We start from the raw sequence: 21,023 nt of genomic DNA, 5'->3' as shown, positions 1-21,023 counted from the left end.
ACTGAACCAGTGGCAACAGCCTTCCACCTGAATAACAACTAAGCAGAGAAAGAAATAAAAGTCAAGATTGGCAACTGGACACTTGAACATTGTTGCATCATTACTTATTTAAGAGTCAAGATGGACTGGACTCTTACCTACCACCAGCATGTGGAAAGGGTCCAGGGTATGGTTAACAGCAGAGGAGCTCTTATCCTTGCTGGCACCACCGGGGTGCAAGTTTCCAAACACTTCACACCTCCGCTTCAATATTTGTGTGTGCTTCTGCTGAGTTCTGTGCACCAGTAGAGGGCTGGAGCACATATACTAAGTTAGTGGATTCCAGGCTTAACAGCATTCATGAGGACCATTACCAGATGTGTTATGCCAACCCCTATTGACTGCTTACCAGGCCTCTCAGGCATTCTTCCCCCCTGACATTTGGAGACAAGCTGCTACCCTGACCCTAGGCCTTGAAGTCCAAGATCCGGACCACTATTTTCCCTCCATCCTAGTAGTCACAAGCCAGAAAACCAACTATTACCTGAAGTCTCAGAACCCATACTCCACTAAGGCTAATAAACTCATTGAATCTGCAGATGGTGTGTCACCTGCAGCATGGACCTCTCATCAGTGGAGCAGAAAATATGATGAACAAGAACTTCAGCTAAAGAACTTAATCTCCAATACCAGCTTCTGCCCTTCAGGATGGCAGCTGCCCTGCAGGGCCTGGACTGCTCTTAACCATCTCAGAGCAGGCATTGGACAGTTCAAGTGCTCTCTTGGGGCCTCTGCAATGACACTGACTCTAGCTGTAATGCCCAGGCTCAGGGGGCTGACCACATTATCTATGAATGCCCTTACAGCCTTCCTTCAGAAGCCCAAGGTCTCATTGACATTGACCATTCTACCTGTTGCTAGCTTTCTGGCCTTCATGCTTCCAACATATGAATGTGGCAACTAGTGATGACACGTAGGGGGTGAACAGGGGTGCATGTGCACCCCCTGAGAGTGCTAATGCACCCCCTGATAACCAGCATTCCCCACTTAGGCAATGGGTGGGGGGGCAGGCAAGAGTGCTGGTGCCACTCCTGAGAGCACCGACCAGGGAGTGGGGGTGCCAGGAGAAGCACCACTGGAACTTCTGAGTTGGCACAATCAGCCAGGCCCCTGTTGGCATGATCAGCAGTGGGGGAGACCTCCCAGGTTGCCGACTGGCTGCTGGGAGGGGGGGGGGGCAAGTGCCCCCCTGACTCAGGAGGCACCAGTCACCCATGGTGGCAACACTCTCTTCATCATCATCATCATCAGGCCAGGGAGAGTCCAGGACTACTTGCATTGGCAAGTAGTAATGACACAGTTTGGATTGGATTCCCAATCACAAAATCATCCACCCTGCCATGCACATATGGCATGGCAGGAGGCTTGATTATTGGGACTGGGGAACAGATCCCATTGCACCATTAAGTGAACATGTGCCAGGGCCCTGTCAGCACTGGATTTATGACCCAGAAACCTTGTTCTGGGAAGACCCAAACACTCAGACTGATCACAACTTCTCCATTTGATAATAGGAGAATTTTACTGATACACAGTGATAGCAGATAAGAATAATATAGGCAAGGCAAACAAAATAAGCCACCCCAATTCTAAATCTACTATATCTCCCTCTGTGACAGTCCTAGGGCTGTCACAGAGGGAAGGTACGTTTGGCCAGCATGCCAGCTTCACCTTGTGGTTCTCTCTTGAATGTCAGATGTCCTCAGCCTGGAGGTGGAAGGCCAAGACCCACCCTTCTCCCAGTCAGGTGGGTGAGATGGGCTAGTGGTGTGGCCTCTGTTCATGGCGGCTTTGGGTTTCCCTCTCAGGGACCTTTTGCCGCTCTGAAATCCTTCCTTTTGTAGCCTTTCTCCCCTCTGATGACTCTTTATCCTGGGCATTATTGACTGGTTTCTCTGTAGTTGTTATACTGTCCACATTCTGTTCTGTCAGCATAATCCTTTGTTTCCAACAAATCCATCATATGCAGACATCTTAATTTAGTTATTTTACCAATATCTTAATTTTGCCTGTCCACCAAAACCAGAAATTCCAAGGGATCTGCAGTTGGGCACTGTGACCTAATGCCACCCTACCTCATATTAGAGAACAGTGTGGTACGTGTGTTCAGTTTCCAGGCCTGTGTGTCTGCTGGCTTCAGACACAGTGGGCCTTGAAGGAAACTTTGTCACAAACAGGGTTTTAGAAACCAATTAACCCTTGCCATTCCCCTGGACCATTATTCTCATGTATATCTTCTTTACCTACAAGCCAATTCCTAAAAGCAAATCTTTAAATATAATTTTCTAGCCATCAGGCCCTAGAAACAGTACATGAACACAATGTCAAAGAAAGCTTGAAAAGACACAATTCCATGTTCGTCTTTCTGGGATGCCCCTTTAGTGCCTATCTTGCTCATATGTTTTATTATAAAATATTTCTAATTGTTTTATATTAAACTTAAAAAGTCTTGAAGATGAACAGTCCTGTATGTTCAAGTAACAATCCAGGCAAACTCCATTTTCAGCAAGGCTTATTAAAAACATGTTAGCAGGACTAATTCATCTAATCTGAGCACCATTTTTTAACCTAGTTTGCAAAACAGACATGCACAGTCTGTAACAGCTGTTCTCCCAGCACATTTTCATTCTGAAAATCTGGTTAAGGAAAGTGCTTTATAAGTATAAGGTTATCTTCTTTTTTTTTAACTTTTCTGTTTCACGGTTTTTTTCCAGAATCCTGGATCAGGTTTAAAAATAAATGTTACAGGTGAATAACTTCAGACTTTGCAAACAAGAATATTTCAGGTGTCTAACCCACTTCTTAACATTCACTTTGCAGGCAGAATAGCAATTATTTAATAACAACTTTGATTACAACATCTTACTGTGCAGTTTTATTGCCTATTATTTTTACCACACAGTTACAAACTATTATATTTAGGGTTTAACACCTCAACTATTTCTCATCATGTCAAACTAAAATTTGGCATAACAGCGACATCCCTGATTTCAAAATTTTCATGGATTATTATATACTGCAAGCTATTTATTTTTAAAGATTTTTTTTTTTAATTCCACCACTTTGAAACCTCTGTCATATTATTGATATATCATGTATCAAATAATATGACATCCACATAGACCATTGGATTGGTGATGGCATATAGGATCAGAGCTACCTCTAATATAATAATACTCTCAAAATGGAAAAACCACAAAATCAATTTTATTGATTTTTAAAACCACATTTTTGTGAAGTTCTAAAATTTCAGTTTCCAAGATCAAGATCAAGTTGCGTTCAACCCAGGAAGAAATTGTGTTCAAGGGAAGTTTCACAGTCTCATAGAATCCAGTTATTCAAATATAATTCCAATTAGCTTCTCATCTGAACTAAAACCTGAAGTCTGGTCCTTCAGACCTTCATTATTCCTTGCGTGGGGAGTATTCTTGTTGACTGCTATTGCTAGAATAAAGATTTCAGGATGTGGTCCACAGTGAGAAATCTTTTAAGTGTTTTTTTTTCCTTTTCACACAGCATTATTCTTGGTAGTGTACTTCACATTGAATTTTTGCTACACTAAGTCTGTTGGAACATACAGAATAACACCCCATTGATTTCAATGTGATATTTTAATGATAATATGAAGTAAAAATGTGTTTTATTGTAAAATACTTTGTAGAAAGATGCTATAAAGTGCATATAAGATGCTATAAAGTGCATATAAAACAGTTGTTGATATATCCATTATAATTCAAAGCATTAGTCTGAGTCACTTGGGTAGTAGGTATATAATGATTTGTTGAAATATATTACTTTTGACTGAACAACATGTCACTGAAGCAAACAGATGGATCACTAGTGATTTCCCTGGGATTTCAAATAGTAAAAAGTATTACTCAGCAACACAGTATTTCACATTTCCACTGTATATAATATGATTAGATGTGAGTCAGCAACCTTTGTGCAAGGGTAAAACATAAAATCTATGTTGTTATCCAAATTAGATAGTAAAGTACTTTATCTGACACTGTACATAGTTCATATAAAATTCTTTACATGCAGGGTTACAAATCAGTCTAGCCACAAGTAATTTATTACTTTGCAATCTGGCTGTTGTAAGGGGAAGCATGTTGCTTGGCTTGTCCAAGAGTATGGCAGAGTAGAATATTTTTTCATAAGAGTTCTTTGGTTGCTCCAGCTGGAAATGTGCTATAACACCTTCTGTTATGCTAGTTAGTGTAAAGAAAAGGAAGCCAATGACAACAAAGCCTGGGGAAAAGTACTGGGTTTGTAGTGCCTGCTTGGCCCAACATATATGAAAGTCATTCAGGAATTATTTTACTCCACCCAATTCTTTGCATGGCCACATCAGTCAGGTTTATGGCAAGTACCGGGTACAAAATATTTTCTACTACACTTAAAAACCTTTAATTCTGGTGTTTTCACATTTTATTTATTTTTTCCAAAATCACCACTTTGGAAAAGATTCATAAATTGTTTTCATGTTTTTGCCTCAAAAAGTCTAATGGCCCCCTTTAAATTAAAAACAAAAATCCTAGCTTTGAGTAACAAACAGTCTTATAATCTGATATTTTATTCCCAGTGTACCACAGTAACGAAAAGATGAAGCAAGACTCTTTTACCTCTCTTTTGTTTATTGGTCATATCTTTGCTTTTGTTGTATTAAGTCAAATTTATAGCATGCTCAGTGTTTATCAAAGGAGACTTCAGTTTGTGCTTTTAATATTTGGAATAAAAACACTGGAAATTTTTCAGTTTTATTTTCAATTTGTAAAATGAATTAAAAACCAAGAGATTAATTGCTTGAAAACTATCAGCTACCATTTAGTCATTAAAAAGAAATGTACAAATATATAAGTTCCTAATACCAAGCCACATAACTTATTGTGTTTTTTTATACAATTTGATTAGTATTTCAGGAGTTAGTTATTCTTATTCATGTCAGAATTAAATGTTATGTTGCATAATTGTGTGTTTTTTCCCCCATTTTTTTCAACATTTTAGGCTAGTAGGCTGGTGGGGCCATGACTACAAAACACGGTTTCTCATGGAAAACAGTATGTATATTTCTATTTTGAGCTATGTACCTAGATTTCCACCAGTTATTTCAATGGAAAAGACTTTGCTTACTGGTGTTATACATGCTATACCAAACTCATTCCAGATCTATACCGCAGCTTCACTGAAACGAATAAAGTAACCACTAGAATTACTTTGATGCATTTTCTTGTCTGCCTGGCTATTTGCTTCAGGATATTGTGGACAACCATACACAGCCAAAAAAAAAGCCATGAAATAGATGTGAAATATGGAAAAATGTTACAAACACACCTAATTGACTAGGCTTACAGTAGGGTGAGCATAAGTCCCAATTTGGCTGGAACAGTCCCAGATTTCATCCCTTCCAGTTGGCTAAAATTGAAGCAAAAATCGCAGATTAGCGGCTCCACCCCACCTGTACGTGCCTGGGACAGCTTCTCCTGAGCAATGGCTGGGGGGTGGGTGGACAGTTGGGCTGAGCACTATTCTTCCTGCCTGCAGCAGGGATCGGCCAGTATGAGGTGGGCCAGAGAAGGAGGCCAGGGCTCAGGTACCTGTGATCTAGGATGGCCGCTGCCAAGGCCGAGGCTGTGTGTGGTGACCCTGGAAAGCTGCCAGTGGTGATGGGAGGCATTGGCTGGTACAGCCTAGTGGGTGCCACAGAGGGGCCACTTTCAGCTGGGTCTAGCCTCTGGAGGTGGGTATGCAGCTTGGCCATGGGCCTCTGCACTGTCTCACCCCACCCTGCCCCATCATCAGGGCTTCTGGGAGCTGCAAGTTCAGAGTATGTGTGTGAGTGTGTGTGGGTTTGGGGGGAAGGGGTGTGCACATGTGAGATTGGGGAGTGTGTGTGTGCGGTGACCCCCATCCCAGATTTCCTTCAAAATTATATACTAACCCTACTTATAAGTCTCAAAAAAGCTAGAGTTTTTATGTTGAGCAGAAGTATAATTCACGAGAAGCAAAATGAATACGGCTAGCCAAATCTGATCCTAGGTAAAAGCTTTACTGGTTTTGCTTGACTAAATCCTCTTCCCTAGATATCAGTGAGGTGTAAGAGAAAACAAAACAAAACAAAATGTTCCAAGAAAAGGTAAATGTTTGTGTTCTGCCTCTCACGAGGATGGAGATTAATCTCTCCTTCTGCTCTATAGTTGAGCATTGCAAAGGAGGTGTTCTCAACATTCAGGAGAGAAAGCAGTTTGCATGGTGGCTTTGCCATGACAGTCCTTGCCAGTTGATTTTGGGTGGAGATCAATAATATGCTGGCCTTATTGTGGTCTCTGAGAAATTACAAGAGGTCTAAGCAAAAATAGAAAGATAGATTGGACTTGTCTTGTTGGAGAACAAGCATAAGACATGAGTCATCCTCTAATACATATTTAAACAAGAAAAGCTAAGTTTATCCCTTCCTTAATATTTTCTTTATTCCCTGGCCCCAGCTGTCATATAGGGAGAGACAGTCATTAAGTAGGTACAGTTCAGAGGTGGAAGCCTAGCAGTTAAGAGTGAAATTAGCAAGTCCTTTACAATAAATGAAAAGTGTTTCCTCTCATCCAAAAGATCTTGCTTTTGCCCTGAAAAGGTGCACAATGTCAATGTTTCAAAGGATGCACTATTAGACTGATGTAATGACATTTCAGAGCCTAAAGCAGTGATAGTCAACATCTGGCTTGCAGTTCAGATGCTCCCAAAAGTTCTATAATATGAATTGAAGCAGTTCTCAACTTCAATGAAGATGAGCAGCTCATTGATACTACATTTCTTTTGTACATATTCCTTTGCTGATTGAAGTGGACTCTGCTTAGCTCAGATGGAGCACTGCATAGTACAGTTTGCAGTCTCTATATGTTCACTGCTTCCTGTTAATATGGCAAGGTACTCTTTCTTCATTTACTTTAGTTTTGCAGTGAAGTATCACATTGACTTTCAGTGAAGATGTTCCTAGTTCATGGCAGTGAGATAAAATATTCTGACCTAAGAATAGCTATAGTAATTTTAGTTTATAAAAACTAATTGCTTTCCTCTACCTCTTCAGCAGCTGGTGGTACAGTCATCCATTGGATAAATTTGGAAATTTCCAATCCAAAGAATGAAAAATATTAACTGTTCATAAACATGTTTCATGTTTATGTTCAAATCCTGAGATGCCAGTAACTTTAATCAAAGTTTGGATTTGAGGAAGTACTTCAAAATTATTTTTTTTTAAATGAAACTAATCAAAGTTGTTCATTTTCCAGAATTACAGCTAAGTCCAGGAATCAATGGATTTCGGCTATCAAATCCTCCAATTTTGTTAGTCTGCTCTCTACATGCAAGTTTAGAGGTAAGTGGTTATATTTTTCATGACTCTAAATGAAAACTACAAAATATTGAGTGATTTCCCAATTTCTCATCATCACTGTGTCTTGCAAAATATAAGTATAAAATTAGGAACACTTTCAATGTTTAACGTTCCTGGTGACTTCTCTCAGATTTTCTGGTTGGGTTCAGTGTGTTTGGATTCATTTGAATGCAAAAACCTGATTACGTTTGTCTAGCTCAGGAGCCTCTCCTTTAGGTTTTTAATGGAAATTGTAGCCAAATCTATAATCTTCACTGGAATTACTCCAGATTTACATCAGTGTAACTGATGGGCACACTGAGTCAGTGCATAATTTCACTTTGAAGATGTGACAAAGTTCCACAGAGTTCCTTCCTATAGTTTCTTAATTCAGTTATCAGGAGAACAGAGTTTGTATTCCTGTGGGAGAAGCACAGCCTGACCACTCAAAAAGTAGGTGTTTGCACCTGGTACTGATCTCCCTTATTCTGGCAGCACATCTACTACCAGAAGGTGGCCTTGGGGTCTTCCTGAAAATGAAATCATTGGGCTGAGAGACAGAGTGGAGGTGCAAAGGGAATATATCTTGGCACTACATTTGTTTTCTAGGGGAATATGTAGGAAGATGATGTTTCCCTGGCCCAGCCAGTGTGAACTTTCCTCACGCATGAAATCCTGGGTCATGGAGACTGCTCTGTTTGGCCATGGGAAATGATATTATTGCCAAAGGTATCTAATCCCATCTCTGTATAGAAAGGGCATGATTCATATACAGATAGTCCTATGATCAAGCTTTGAGAAGAGCATTCAGTCCACTTTGGAAAATGTACAGAAACCCCTTAGATGTGCTTTGTAATGGCACAGTCATATCTGCAGATATAGCCATGACTCTGTGATGGCTCAAATTTATTCCTACACTCATAAGTTGTGTAAAGTATTCAGGAAGCCTTTGTAGATGAAAATGATAGCTTTATATTGCTTTCTGTTTGCTGCAGTACTGACAGTCTTCAGAAGCTACTTTTAACACCTGGACTTAAAACAGACTTGGCTAGCAAGGTTCTGCAACCTGTCTGAATGGAGCATAATTTTTAAAATGATTTCAGAAACCTTTTTATTAGCCCTAGCCTTAATGGTAAAGGCAATGTTGGAATAAAAGGAACTCTCACACACCATCTTTTCATCTACTTTCTTTATATAAAAAAAATAATACCTTAGACATATAAAATAGACAAAGTCACAAAATCACCACCTGCATTCTCTCCAGCATTACATGCTATACTGAAGGACTGCAAAAGGGCACGGCAATGCTTCTTTTTCCATCTGACAATTTATTTTGCTGGTCCTTAAGCATCCAATATATTTTTAAACTTTATGTGACCTTAGAGATAAGCTAAAAACTATTTTGCTATGACCCAGATTGTCAGTGCTTCAGTTTGTGTGGGTTGATGTCATTTAGCCCACTGCAGGGAGTCTCAAACAACAAGAGCAGATCAGTTTCCATTGACTCCCCTTTTCATGCCTACATTACCCTTTGGCACAGTCAGGACTTCCCAGTGATAATTGCTCTTATACAGTGGGAAACAGAATAGTTTTCATGTCTGGCAAAAGATGGCTTGTGAAATTGTATGCCATCTTGCGCAGGACACAATAATCAGAAGGCAGTGTTTCCAATGGAAACAATGAACATTGCAAGTGTTAATGCAGCTATTCCTCAGTAAGGTTTAAAGTGACTGTTATGGCACTAGCTGTTTTTTTAATGGAGAAGTTGGGAGAGCTCCATGATCACATTAAAAAAATCTTTTTACAAAACTCCACCCAGGGAAGAAGGAAGGAGGAGCAAGTATTCCTTCCATCAAGCCTAAATAAACAGGCTTACATAGGCAACCTATGAACAGGATCCAAGCATCCTTCCAGCCCCTGCAAAATACAGTAGCTCTGTAGTATGGCAGGTCTTGTAGGTGCAAGCAGAAAATGACCCCCTGGTCACTCCTGCCTCCTTCATATTCCACCTCTAATACTGTAAGGTCTCTTCATGAGCAGCCACATCCTGCAGATTTCTATCCCTACTATGGTAACATGCCCATAACAGCAGTGGAATCATATTCAGGTGTGTACAGTGGATATTTGCAAGCAGAGGAGTACTTTCAGAGTATTACCTAAGATGAACAATCCAGCTCTCCTCCTTGAAGCTGAATCATTGCATCTTGTATTTATTAGTCATTAGATAGAAAACAGTAGGTAAGTCCCTGCTCTACTGGGTGCAGAATACAACCGAGTGTCCGCTCCTATGCAGAGTAGCATCATACCATATAGGGTATTTTCTTCTTCTTGGCCTAATGTATCTCCATCCATTAGCTGCCAAGGGCCAGGCTTCAAAAGCAGAGATGGAGCTGGCACTAGAAAATGCCTAATTTGTAGCTTGGCAGGTAGAGCCCTGTGCTTGGAAATCAAAGAGCTTTAAGCCAGTAACTCCATCTCGGTGGGCATGTCTACATGAGATGCTACAGCGCAGTAGCAATGAGCTGCTGTGCTGTAACTCATTGCTAACAGTGCCATAGCATGACCAGGCATGAACTGTGACAGTGACTCTACCGTGAGGAGATGGGACTGTGCAGTAATGCTGGTTACTATCAATTAAACAAGTACTAAATGACTGCACAGTAACAACTGAACAGTCTGCCGCATGTGTAGATGTGCCCAGTAAGGAGGGCCTAGAACCCGTATCTTCCTTTTCCTGGACAAGTGCTTAAAATACATTAATTACTGTTTTGAAATTTCCCTTCCAGAAAGCAAGTATGATTGCCTCATCATGTGAGCACACATTTCATTCAAGGGTCTCAGCCATGCTCAGATTTTGTAGCTACAGCCAATGGGAAGCTTAGCCAGCTAGAATTTAGGGGCCAGAATCTCTTTTGCAGGGAAAGTCAGGTGCTTTGATGTTTATTCTCTAGCATCTGTCCTTCCAGCTGATGTGGAGGATTTTCCAAAGATATCACCAAAGGTAATATTCTAAGGCTTTCAGGTGTGCCTGTCCAGGTCTCACACCCATACAGCAGGGTAGGGGTGATAACAGCCTGGTAAACAAGAAGTTTGGTTTGGGTCCTGATGTCATGATAATCCAAGACACAGTTTTGAAGACATCCACAGGCAGCACTGGCATATTTTATCTGGTGCCGAATATTGTCATTTTTGCTTACTTTTAGGGATAAAGTAAGCATAGATGATGACCCACAAATTTTGAATGCTTAGAAATAGCAAACCCACTAACGCTTTCACAGTCCTGGACCAGCAGCACCCTTTTATAATACAGTTGACTTATCGGTCCTGCAGTATTTATGTATATTTTAATATATACAAACCAGATAACTTCTCTTCTAATTGCCTGTTTGTTTGTGTAGATTCTTGTGTGCACATGTGAATATGTTCAAACCTATTATAATAGTAAGTAGGGAAGCGCTTTACATCTGGTAATTATAACATATATAGTGTTCTTGCATTTTCAAAGTACTGTTGGTGTAATCTGCATTGCACTGAGTAGCACTGGTATTACCCATACTATAGGGAGAGCTGCCACTCTATATGAGTAAGTGTTGCAGTATCTCAGAATATTGTGGCTCTTCAAATTATGAACGTTATTGGAAAGGTCAGAAATAGTCTCATCTTTCTTTGAAAGGTTTCTTTTTTGTTGGTTTTGTTTTCAACAGTAGTAATTGCATTTTCTTCCTAATGATATTGTTTTCTTGTAGGTTTTTGGTCAAACTACAATGAAAGCACTGAGAAGGAAATCTATTCTTCTTACTGGTTACTTGGAATACCTGATAAAGCATCACTACAGTAAGGACAAAGCAAGTCCAGAGAAACCTTCTGTAAAAATTATTACACCACCTCAGATTGAGGAAAGGGGATGTCAGCTCACTCTAACTTTTTCTGTTCCAATCAAATCTGTATTTACAGAGCTGAATAAGAGAGGAGTAGCGGTGAGTAAATCATTGTCCATATCACTTGTTTTTCTGTGCCATCTTTTATGAATTTAATGCACCAAAATAACTTTGTTATTATTCCTATACAGTCCCATCAATTCAGGCTTATGGAAGACTCTGCTTAACTTCAATAAGCTTTGGATGAGACCCACAGATGATAAATGTATCATTTATAATACGAAGGAATTTTTTTTAATACTCAGGTTACAGAAATATGATCTTTCCATGCTAAGTTGAAACTGAATTTTTTTTTGGGGGGGGGGGAGGGGGGGGGGGGCTGAATCTCTGAATCCGAATCTATTTAGGAGACCCTTTAATGTCTCTGAATCAAATTGGAACCCTTCGAATTGATTCAAAGAGATTCGGGAAGATTTGATGATTCGGACATAAACACTAGGGGTGTGCGAAACAGGCTGTATTCGATTCAGATTTGGCCAGAATTGCGGACTGCGATTTGATTAGTGGATTTGGATCACTGTTCCTGATTCCATTCAGCCAAATCCAAGAGACAATGTGGGCACATGCCTGCAGTTGCTCAGGCCAGGAACCAGGGGTGCTAGAGCCAGCCCTGGGCTACAGGGAAGCTGTGCTGCGGAACATGGCCAACCCAGGCTGAACTGGCCAGAGGGGGGTTTAATTCCCCTTCCCTGTGCCACCAGCAGGGACCCGAGCTGGGTCTGCCCGCACTCCCACCTCGCTGCTGCAGCAGGGGGGCACCATGGCCCCTGAGGCAGAGTGGGGCAGGGAGCAGAGTTAGTTTCCCCTCTACCCCATGGGCAGCTGGGTGGCTCACTGCCTGGAATAGGCCCCAGCTGTCCCCTCTGCTAGAAGCCAGAGGGAGGAGGAAAACCCTGACCCTGCCCTCCCCGCCCGCGGGCCCTGCCTGGCCATGCCTCCTCTCCACTGCTGCAGCAGGAGGGTCAGAGTCTGTACTGGGGGCGGCAGCTTCTGTCACACTGTGGGGGAAAGTGAGATCTTTCCCAGTGAGGGGTTGTGCTGTGGGTTTGGGCTGCACATGGCAGTGCTGGGATCTGGGGCCAAAGCCCTGCAAGCCCCCTCAGCACTGCCATGCTCTACAGCTGCTCAGCCAGCCGCACAGCGCAGCCCCTGAAAGGAAGCCGTGATGGGCTCCACCTGTCAGGCACTCACTGCTCGCTGCTCCAGCTGCCGGGTGGGGATGGGGCTGGCCCCCGCTGCTTGTTCTGTGCTGGGGCAAGCCACTGAGGGGGCTTATTCAATCCCCATTATTCTCCTCCCCAGCTTCAGCTGCGGTGCGGCCAGGCAGACCCCATGGCTGGCAGCTAAATAAGGCCCTTCCTCCCGGGAGGGGGCTTGCTCCAAGCACAGAGGAGGCGCTCACACCACAGCTGCCCTGTGCTCAGGGACAGCAGCTGAATAAGCCCACTCTTGCCAGCAGGGAGCTGTCTTCCAACATGGGGCAGCAGTGGCTGGGCCTGGCAGACCCTGCTGGGTACAAGCAGCCAGCAGCTGAATAAGCCCCTTCCTGCCAGGGTACTTAGCATGGCTTAACAAGTTTTAACATGCCAATGCCTGCATTTTGAGGGGTTTAAGTGGAATGTGTAACTTCACCCAGAGTTCAAGCATAATCACAAGATACTCTCTGTGTCCACCTTGCGGTGATTGCAGTTTGGGGCAGGGGCAGGGTTATTTAGTTTTCTGTTAGTGTGCTCGCCTGACTGTAGGGCCAAAATAAATTTTTGGCATTTTGTTCTGACAAATAAACAATGTGACATTAATTTACTCAGCATTCATTTTCTGTTTTGCAGTGTGACATGCGAGAACCAAATGCTCTTCGTGTCGCCCCAGTTCCTCTCTACAATTCTTTCCATGATGTGCACAGATTTATTGAAATCCTGGGATCTGCAATTACATCTTCAAAACAAAGAGCAAGCAATACTGCACTATCCTGTTCTTATTGATGGCTCAGCTGTATCTTTTAATCTATTTTTGACTAAGATGCATTTATCCTTTTGAGCGATTCTGTGCTTCTAGTAGGTTAGCCTACATTCCATGCAATTTGCAAAAAAAAAGACTGTGCTTGAATAGTTATTTACAACAGACATACATTTTATTAAAGCTCATATTTCCACTCTGCTTTGACTTTGATTCCATGAATTAGCATGCTTTGTACATTTTAATGGGGCTTCTCTAAACATTTTATATAGTTTTATTCCATTAGGCTTGAGAAGTACAGATGAACTGTTATAGACCACAAAAAATAAAAATCCTTGTTGTACTGTAATAATGTGATGGATGGAAGAAAGAATGGAAATAAAGGGAAATTAAATCAATAGTGTACCTAAAGGTTGCAATCTCATTTGCATTTGTAATTTCTGTCAGTTTTATTTAACTGTACACAGTAGGAAATAAAGAGGTATATCTTTAAAAAAAAAGGAATCCAAGCAGCTATTTTTTGGAAAACCATTAACTGGCACATGGTAAATCTCTTAAAAGGTCCATACATTTTGAATGTAGAATTTGGTTAAAGATCTAATGCATGAATTCTCACTTGCCGACACACCCTGTCAACAGTAGTATGTTTACACCACTTTAAGACACCACTTTAAGCTATTCCATAGTTTAAGTGGCTTTAGGGAATGTTTTCATGAGAAAATTGCACTGGTTTTACTAACTACATTGTCTTAAGGAGATTTCATTAAACCAGTGTTAATGGCTACATGGTCACTCATTTTAAATGAAACTTACTTAGGTTGAGCTGAAATGGATCAAGTAAAATAAAACAACGTAAACCAAAATATGAGTTCACTCAAAGGTTTGCATTAGTTTAAAAACCAACGCAAGTCTGATCAATGCAATTTTCTCTTGTAGATAATGGCTTAGCATAAATAGGAATCAAGATGCTGGAAGTTTATACTTATTCACAGCTTCTATGCATCTCATGGGTTAATTGAATTCTCCTGGTAATAGGCTTTCTCCTAATGTGTTTGGTACTTCTTGTTTCAAGTCTGAAATATTTCTGGTCCTGAAAAGAGCTTCTAAATGGTACTTCAGCAGTTTGTTTTCTTAGAATGTAACGTTTTGAAGGAAGCTCAGGAAAAGTCCTTTGGCTGTTCTTAACTATTGGCAGTAAATGTCTACGGGTCCCCTGGGGAGTACATGGGGCACTGCCTCTAAATTTCAGCCTCTACCTGAGTTGGGGAAAGCAGGAGCAAGATAGCTGTTCCTCTTCCCAATAAACCCTAAAATTAGATCTGAACCAAGAATGAGGGCCCATGGTTCTGGACCTCTTTTGTATTTCCCTAGGATTTGAGGTAATAGAACACATACCCTTATGGTATCATTCTTTACTTGAAACCATCCCTGAGGATGGCAGCATGATACTTTAAATCCTCAGTTGTGGTGATATCTATGAATGATGTTATCACATTTTCAGGGAATGTAGTGCTCAGTGACCGTGGTGAGTTCATGTAAGATGAACTGCAAAATAAATCATTTGCTGATATTATCTGTGCCTGCAAAAAATAAGTACCCTTTCTTATAATATAAAACTGATATAAGAACTAATACAGGGTTCTCATCTACCTGAAAAGCTGTGACTTCATCAAGAGCTTTTGATGACATCAAGAAGCTTTATATTATAAGCAAAACTGGATAATTGATTGCAGCTCGGTTATCCTTTTATCAATAATCACAGCTTGATCTTTACTAGTGATTAAAAGTCCAGGTACTTTCACTATAAAATTCTTGTTTGCAATGTTTTTGTAAAGGGGGGAAAGTAGGGAATGGTGAAATAATTGCCACAAGTGCCCTAACATTAGAAACATACTACAATTATCTAATTTCTTGTTAATGTTAAGTGTCTGCTTACGACATTTGTTCGACTGTGTATTGCACAGGAAAGGAAAAATTCTTCCCAGTCCTCATGGGCCAGGTACAGACATAGCACATTTACCAGTATAAGGCCAATTCCAAACAGTCAAAAAGCCTAAAACTGAATTGATTCAATCTTCACAGGTTAGTGAAAACTGCATAGATTGAACTGATAAGCAGACATTTACTTTTGATTCCAGAAATGCTGTCAGATATCTGCAGTGGCCCAGGCCAGAAACCTGGGGGTGCTAGATCATGCCTCCTTGCTCAGCTGGAGCAGACAGCTTAGGCCAAGGCTAGCCTGCCCACCCTGAAAATGGAGGCCAGGGGGGTTGTGTGGGAGATACAAAGCATCCTGGGATGCTGGGGGACTGTGAGTTAACTAGAATCTGGAGGGGATTTGGAAAAGAAGTTCAATAAACTGATTTAACCTAAATCAGATAAGTCTGATACTACATCCATCCATCCATCTCTAACTAGTTTCAGCCATTTTGAAATGCACTGAACTTGTGTTATAGATTTGTGGTTTATATGCACTGAACTTGTGTTATAAATTTGAACTGGTTTCCTATCAGAAGCCAATATATCCATATATATCCATAACAGAACAGAAGTTTGCTATACATAGACTGCCACCCCTGCCAGGAGGGCAAATTTGTATTCTGTTTGCTACTGATCTAAACTATGCTGCTTACAGAAAACCATGTGACTTAGATCAATTCTGCCTCAGGCTTTTTGAATGTTTGTACCTAAAAATTCCTGTCTGGCCAAGCCTCTCTTGGTCTGCTATCTGGTACCATGTAAACCAGTAAAGACTGTTCCATGGTTGGGTTGTCAGCAACTAAATTGGCTGCCCCACCTGGGCTAGCCTGCATGAAGACACCCTGCATGACTAAAAACAAGACCTGTCAAAGGGCAGATTGTTACCAGATTGGCCCATCACTTTGGGGTGTGCTCATTTATTAGGGATATGTTTCTAGGGTCTCTGTAATTCTGTCAACATGCTGCTTGTGATACTTGTGTTTCTATATGGAGCTGTACCTCTCCCCTCTGCAAGTCCTCACCCCCCAATGGAGCTATTTTGCAGGACTGTTTCAATGGGGCTGGGTTCCTCCAGCCACCAAATCAGTCAAATACACACACGCACACATACAGATTAACATGACACACCTGACCCGGCTGAGTTGATCAGCATGTACAGGCTGACACTCTCATATGCCAGGAATCAGTTCATTAAGGTAACAATAAAATGCAGTCAGACACAAGCACACAGGTGAACAGAATACCTCTAAATAAGGCTGGGTGTCCAGCTGACACCCTCATGGGCCAGCATTCAGTTCATTAGGGCACGTCTGAGCCAAACTGGGTCAATCAGCCTATACAAGCTGATCCCCTTATGTATCTTAAACTCAGCACATCCCAATCTTTTGCCCTAACTGTCCTAGCAGTGGTAGCCTCTTGATGAGTGGATCCCACAGTATTTTTGGGCTTTACAGGGATCTTTGGCTTAGGTAAAAGAAGCGTTGCTGCAGAGCAAGTAGGGAAGGGGAAGTAGAGAAGGAAAAATACACCCAGTTATCACCAGTTTGACTATAAAAGTTATTTATTGCTAAGTATATTAAATTTATAATGGTACTAGTAGTAATAGACATGGAAGGAAAAACAAACAAAAAGAATTACAATATTACCCTGGTTTAATTGAGTATTTGGGGAAACCTAACTCAAGCTTAACTAATAAAATTCAGGTTCAGAAAGCTATGCCTACAAAGAAAAAGAAAAAGAGAGAAAGAAAGAGAGAAAGAGGAAGAAAGACAAAGAGAGAATGAGAGCTGGAATCAAACTGTTCCAAGGCACTTGGGTGATTAGTTGACAAGCAAAGTTCCCAGCACTATTGCTGAAGGGAAACGATCTGTTTCTCCAAGCTTCTTGAGAACAACTGCGGATGGTATCAGAGAGCTTTTTCTCTCTTGAAGCACACTTTGCTGCCCTACAGCTTTTTTATGCCCTTAGTCCAGCCTCTTTAATGCATTCTTTTAATTGTGTAAATCAAGAGGGTCCCAAGCCATAATTGACAGGGAAAATTCTGTTATATAAACAGTTTCAATTTAAATGAATTACCTTTTTCAGTGACAAGGGGTTATCTGGTTTGGAACATCTCAAGAAACTGATTAACAACCAGGAAAAACATAAAATTTTAAGGAGTAACTAGACACCTAGGAGCCAGCTTGAAAGTATTATGAATATAGAAGATATGCTGGAAGGGATACCACATTGCTTCTTCTCAGATGGCCTAGCTATGCTTGCCCTGTGAAGTCAGCATCAGTGTTTTGTATTTTACCTGTTGTGAATAAGCCTCAGCTTAGCATGACTTTCAGATCTTATTGTAGTCCTTTACCATACTTAAGGGAATTACTTGGAGGGTTCATAAACTTTGTGGGGAGCACTTCCACCAGTCATCCCAGGAAAAGTATGACAGAATTTGTGGTCAGGGCTCTAATGGGCTGAACGCTGTGATGAACCCTTAACCATTGTTCAAATGTCGCCCATACCCCCTCTGACTCAGTCTCTTGACCAGGCATTCCCTAACTCGACAACTGGGTTTTAGTCAATCAAGTTTAAATAGGCCTCCCATACTGGGACCAGGGAATGTAGTGCCCGAGATGCCTATTAAACTTTTCTTCTGCATAGTTCTGGTTAGATGAAGGGGGGGAGGGGGGGAGGGAGATAGAAAAAAGTCCTTTGTAAGTCCAGCAAGCTGGGTGTCAGGGCTCCCTCAGGAACACAGAGCTGACAGGTAACAAATGAGGTCACTGCAAGCTGACGATCATCAGCCATACCTGGAGAGGACATGGGTGTCACTCTGCCCAAAGAATCACCAGTGATGCAAAGCAACTCAACTAATCTAGGAGGGCTGTTACAGCATCTAAGGTTCCCCAATGGTCTCAGCAACCTTAGGACTGACTTGACTTGACTTGTACCCAGCCATGGAAATCAACTTCTCACTGAAAACAGTTTGTTAACAATGGTAACTAGCACCTGGCTTTTCTGTGGCACTCTAAAGTGTATACAAATGCTAACTAAGACCTTCTGTAAATATGGTGGCATATTCCATGTGTTGAAATTTGTATAGCAGAAGTCACTAACTACAGCTTTTTAAAATTCTTCACCTTCGGTTTTGAATAGTAAAACAAATGTAACCCCCTCCCTCCTTTTACATATGCAGTATATAGTTAATATGGTATCTGTAATGTGCCCCAGCATTTCATATTTAAGTAGCAGAAGCTATGTATATCTTGCCAAAGTAAAATTACAGTTTGGTGAATTATTTTAAATGATTTCCCCCAAAATCTAATACTAAGAGTTTTATGAAATGAATAATACTGAAAGTTAACATTAGGTGTCAGTATTTTACATATTATTTAGTGAGCGAATATCAAGTGGAAGAGCTACTGTATAAAAATGAATAATATAGACTACAATTCCAACACCAAGTTATCATTGTTGGAGTAAAATCAGAAATAATTAGACACTAAAATAATTAATTGTATACAACCCAAATGCTTCTAGCTTCTTGTATCTCAGATTTAAAATTCAGTATTAAGTACTACTGGATTCTAATTATGAATAGATTCAATTCCAGGCTGGTCTGAAGAAATTACAGTTTTAAATTAAACTGCAAGATTGCAAGGGTCTTTGGATGCAGGAGAAAAATATGCTCAGGTAGAATGACAAAACATCTAGGAAATGAAAAAAAGGATTAGTAACAGTATTGGAGAAGGGGATTCTCTCTGTCATATGTCTACAGAACTTACTTTTATGTAGGGCTTTTTAATTATTGGGGCTCACATCACCTTCAAGTGCTGAAAGAAACAGGAGAAGAAGAAATTCCAGATTTCACTTTCAGAACTTTCCCACCTAATTTAATTGGAGTAGGAAGCAGAGAGAGGGCAAAGTTCACCAAACTGGGGTTTCAGGCTCCTGAAACTGTGCATCCATAAAGAATGTATAATGGGGCGAGTTCCTGGAGAGGGCTGCTATTTGCTATAGCAGCTCCAATCCTCTGCTGTATCTTGGCTTCAGTAGCTACATGTGCTTGCAAGTGTGTGTGGGTGAGTGCATGTGTGTGTGTGGCTCTCTAGCTTTACTATAGTCCCCATGCACTGGCTTTATTCAATGATCTTTGCTTAAAGCAGAATGTTCTGAGATACTAAGACAGCTACATAAGGCTATGGCTGGCCAAGAATGGCAGGTTAACAAGAGGGTGAGAGAAACATGGTGTTGCTAGTTGTGTTGGTGTATTTCATACAAAACCTTGCAAGATTGCAGTGTAAACACTGTAAGGGAGTTGTCAAAGAGAAGGATGTGAATCATTGGCATTTTGCTGAAGTTTGGCTGGGTATGTGGTGCTGTCTCATCCCCATTTCCAGCTGCAAAGCAAACTTATGTAATTATTTCTCCAGAAATTAGCTCAGGAAATAAGAACAGTTTAGCCACATCAGCATGCCGGCTGCAAAGTCCATGTGAGAAACAGAATGTACTAGCCACCACTGAACTCTGCTACCACAGTTGTAGGGATGGGAGCTAGCTGCTCTAAAGCTAGCCCGAGTTTGTCTAGACTACACTAAAGTTGGTGTTTTAACTTCAGTATAGACAGACTCTTAAAATCAGTGCTCCAAAGGTCTTGAGTGTCCTACCTTGTGGAAATCTCAGCCCTGAGCCAGAGACCTAGGATCCCTGTGTAATGCATGAGGAAGGCTGAGTGAGCTACACAGATGCCAGCAAGTTGAATGGAAGGTCACCCTAACTGGTCAGAAGGAAATGTCAAGGATAGCAGCTTAGACCTAGGCCTAAACAGAGATAGGTACTTAACTGCAGGAAGAAGGAACGGGAAGTCCTTTCTCTGCTCATGCTTCAGATATATAAATGTTCTTGAGGTTAGCACTATGTCAGTCCTTTCGAGCAGAAAACAAAAACGAAACCAAAAAAATCCACGTGAAAGAGGCCAATGCTTTGCCACCTCCTCCGTCATCCCCCTACCAAATAACCTAGTTGAAGCATTCACCCGAGATATGTGAAATATATAAAATCCTCACTCTGCTTCATTTGGATCAGGGATTTACACCAAACTCCATCTCACAGCAAAGTCCCCTAACCAAGGCTATCTGCATCAGTGAGCACTTACATACCTTTGGAAATCTTGCCCTTACCCTGCATACTGAAGGATATTGGTCACTTTTTTCAACAAGCTGAACCATAGATTTCCACTTTAAGCCTAAACTTTTGTCAGTATTTGTGAAATATATTTACAGGGCTTTTAGCATTCATAAATGAATAAGTTTTAGATCAGTAATTCATACTTTTTATATTCCTAGTTTTTATTACCTAAACTTACTCTTCTAAGCATCATTTTATGTTTCCAGTTAAATATAAGTGAAAATTGATTGGGGTATTTCTCAGTGGAATTCTATCTTTATTTCATCATAATTGCTTCATATTTGAATAATGACAGATGAACTGCTTCATTCAATTGCAGTTTTAAGGCTTTGAAGTCACAATAACAGCAAAGGATTTAAATCCTGAAGCCATTATTATGGCAGGGAAGACATCAGGGAAAATGAAAACTTATGGTGGTGTAATTTCCCAGAAAGAAAAGTATTTCTGTGACTACACATCTTTTTTTCCGGACAATTTGCTAACCTTAGGAGAATTCACTAAATCTCAATGAAATGACCAGCTGCTACTATGTCCAGCAATCCAAATGGCTTCTATAGACCCTAACAAAAGGT

General features: G+C 40.9%; 1 protein-coding gene across 4 annotated transcripts in view; it reads left to right on the top strand.

Moving 5' to 3' along the window:
- KYNU (kynureninase) overlaps positions 1-13,500 on the top strand; it is a 113,385-nt gene extending 99,885 nt beyond the window's left edge. For all 4 annotated transcript variants that reach the window (XM_019480624.2, XM_019480621.2, XM_006266995.4 and 1 more), the window contains 4 exons: positions 5,047-5,099; positions 7,323-7,408; positions 11,152-11,382; positions 13,173-13,500. In XM_019480624.2, the coding sequence (XP_019336169.1) occupies positions 5,047-5,099; positions 7,323-7,408; positions 11,152-11,382; positions 13,173-13,325 (523 nt within the window). In that variant the 3' untranslated portion in view covers positions 13,326-13,500. The remainder of the gene's footprint in view (positions 1-5,046; positions 5,100-7,322; positions 7,409-11,151; positions 11,383-13,172) is intronic.
- Positions 13,501-21,023: the final 7,523 nt, after the last annotated feature.

The sequence above is a fragment of the Alligator mississippiensis genome, chromosome 4 (genome assembly GCF_030867095.1).
Source record: "Alligator mississippiensis isolate rAllMis1 chromosome 4, rAllMis1, whole genome shotgun sequence".
Classification (NCBI taxonomy): domain Eukaryota; kingdom Metazoa; phylum Chordata; order Crocodylia; family Alligatoridae; genus Alligator; species Alligator mississippiensis.
Note: the sequence above shows the minus strand (reverse complement) of the source record. Positions and strands in the feature narration are given on the sequence as shown.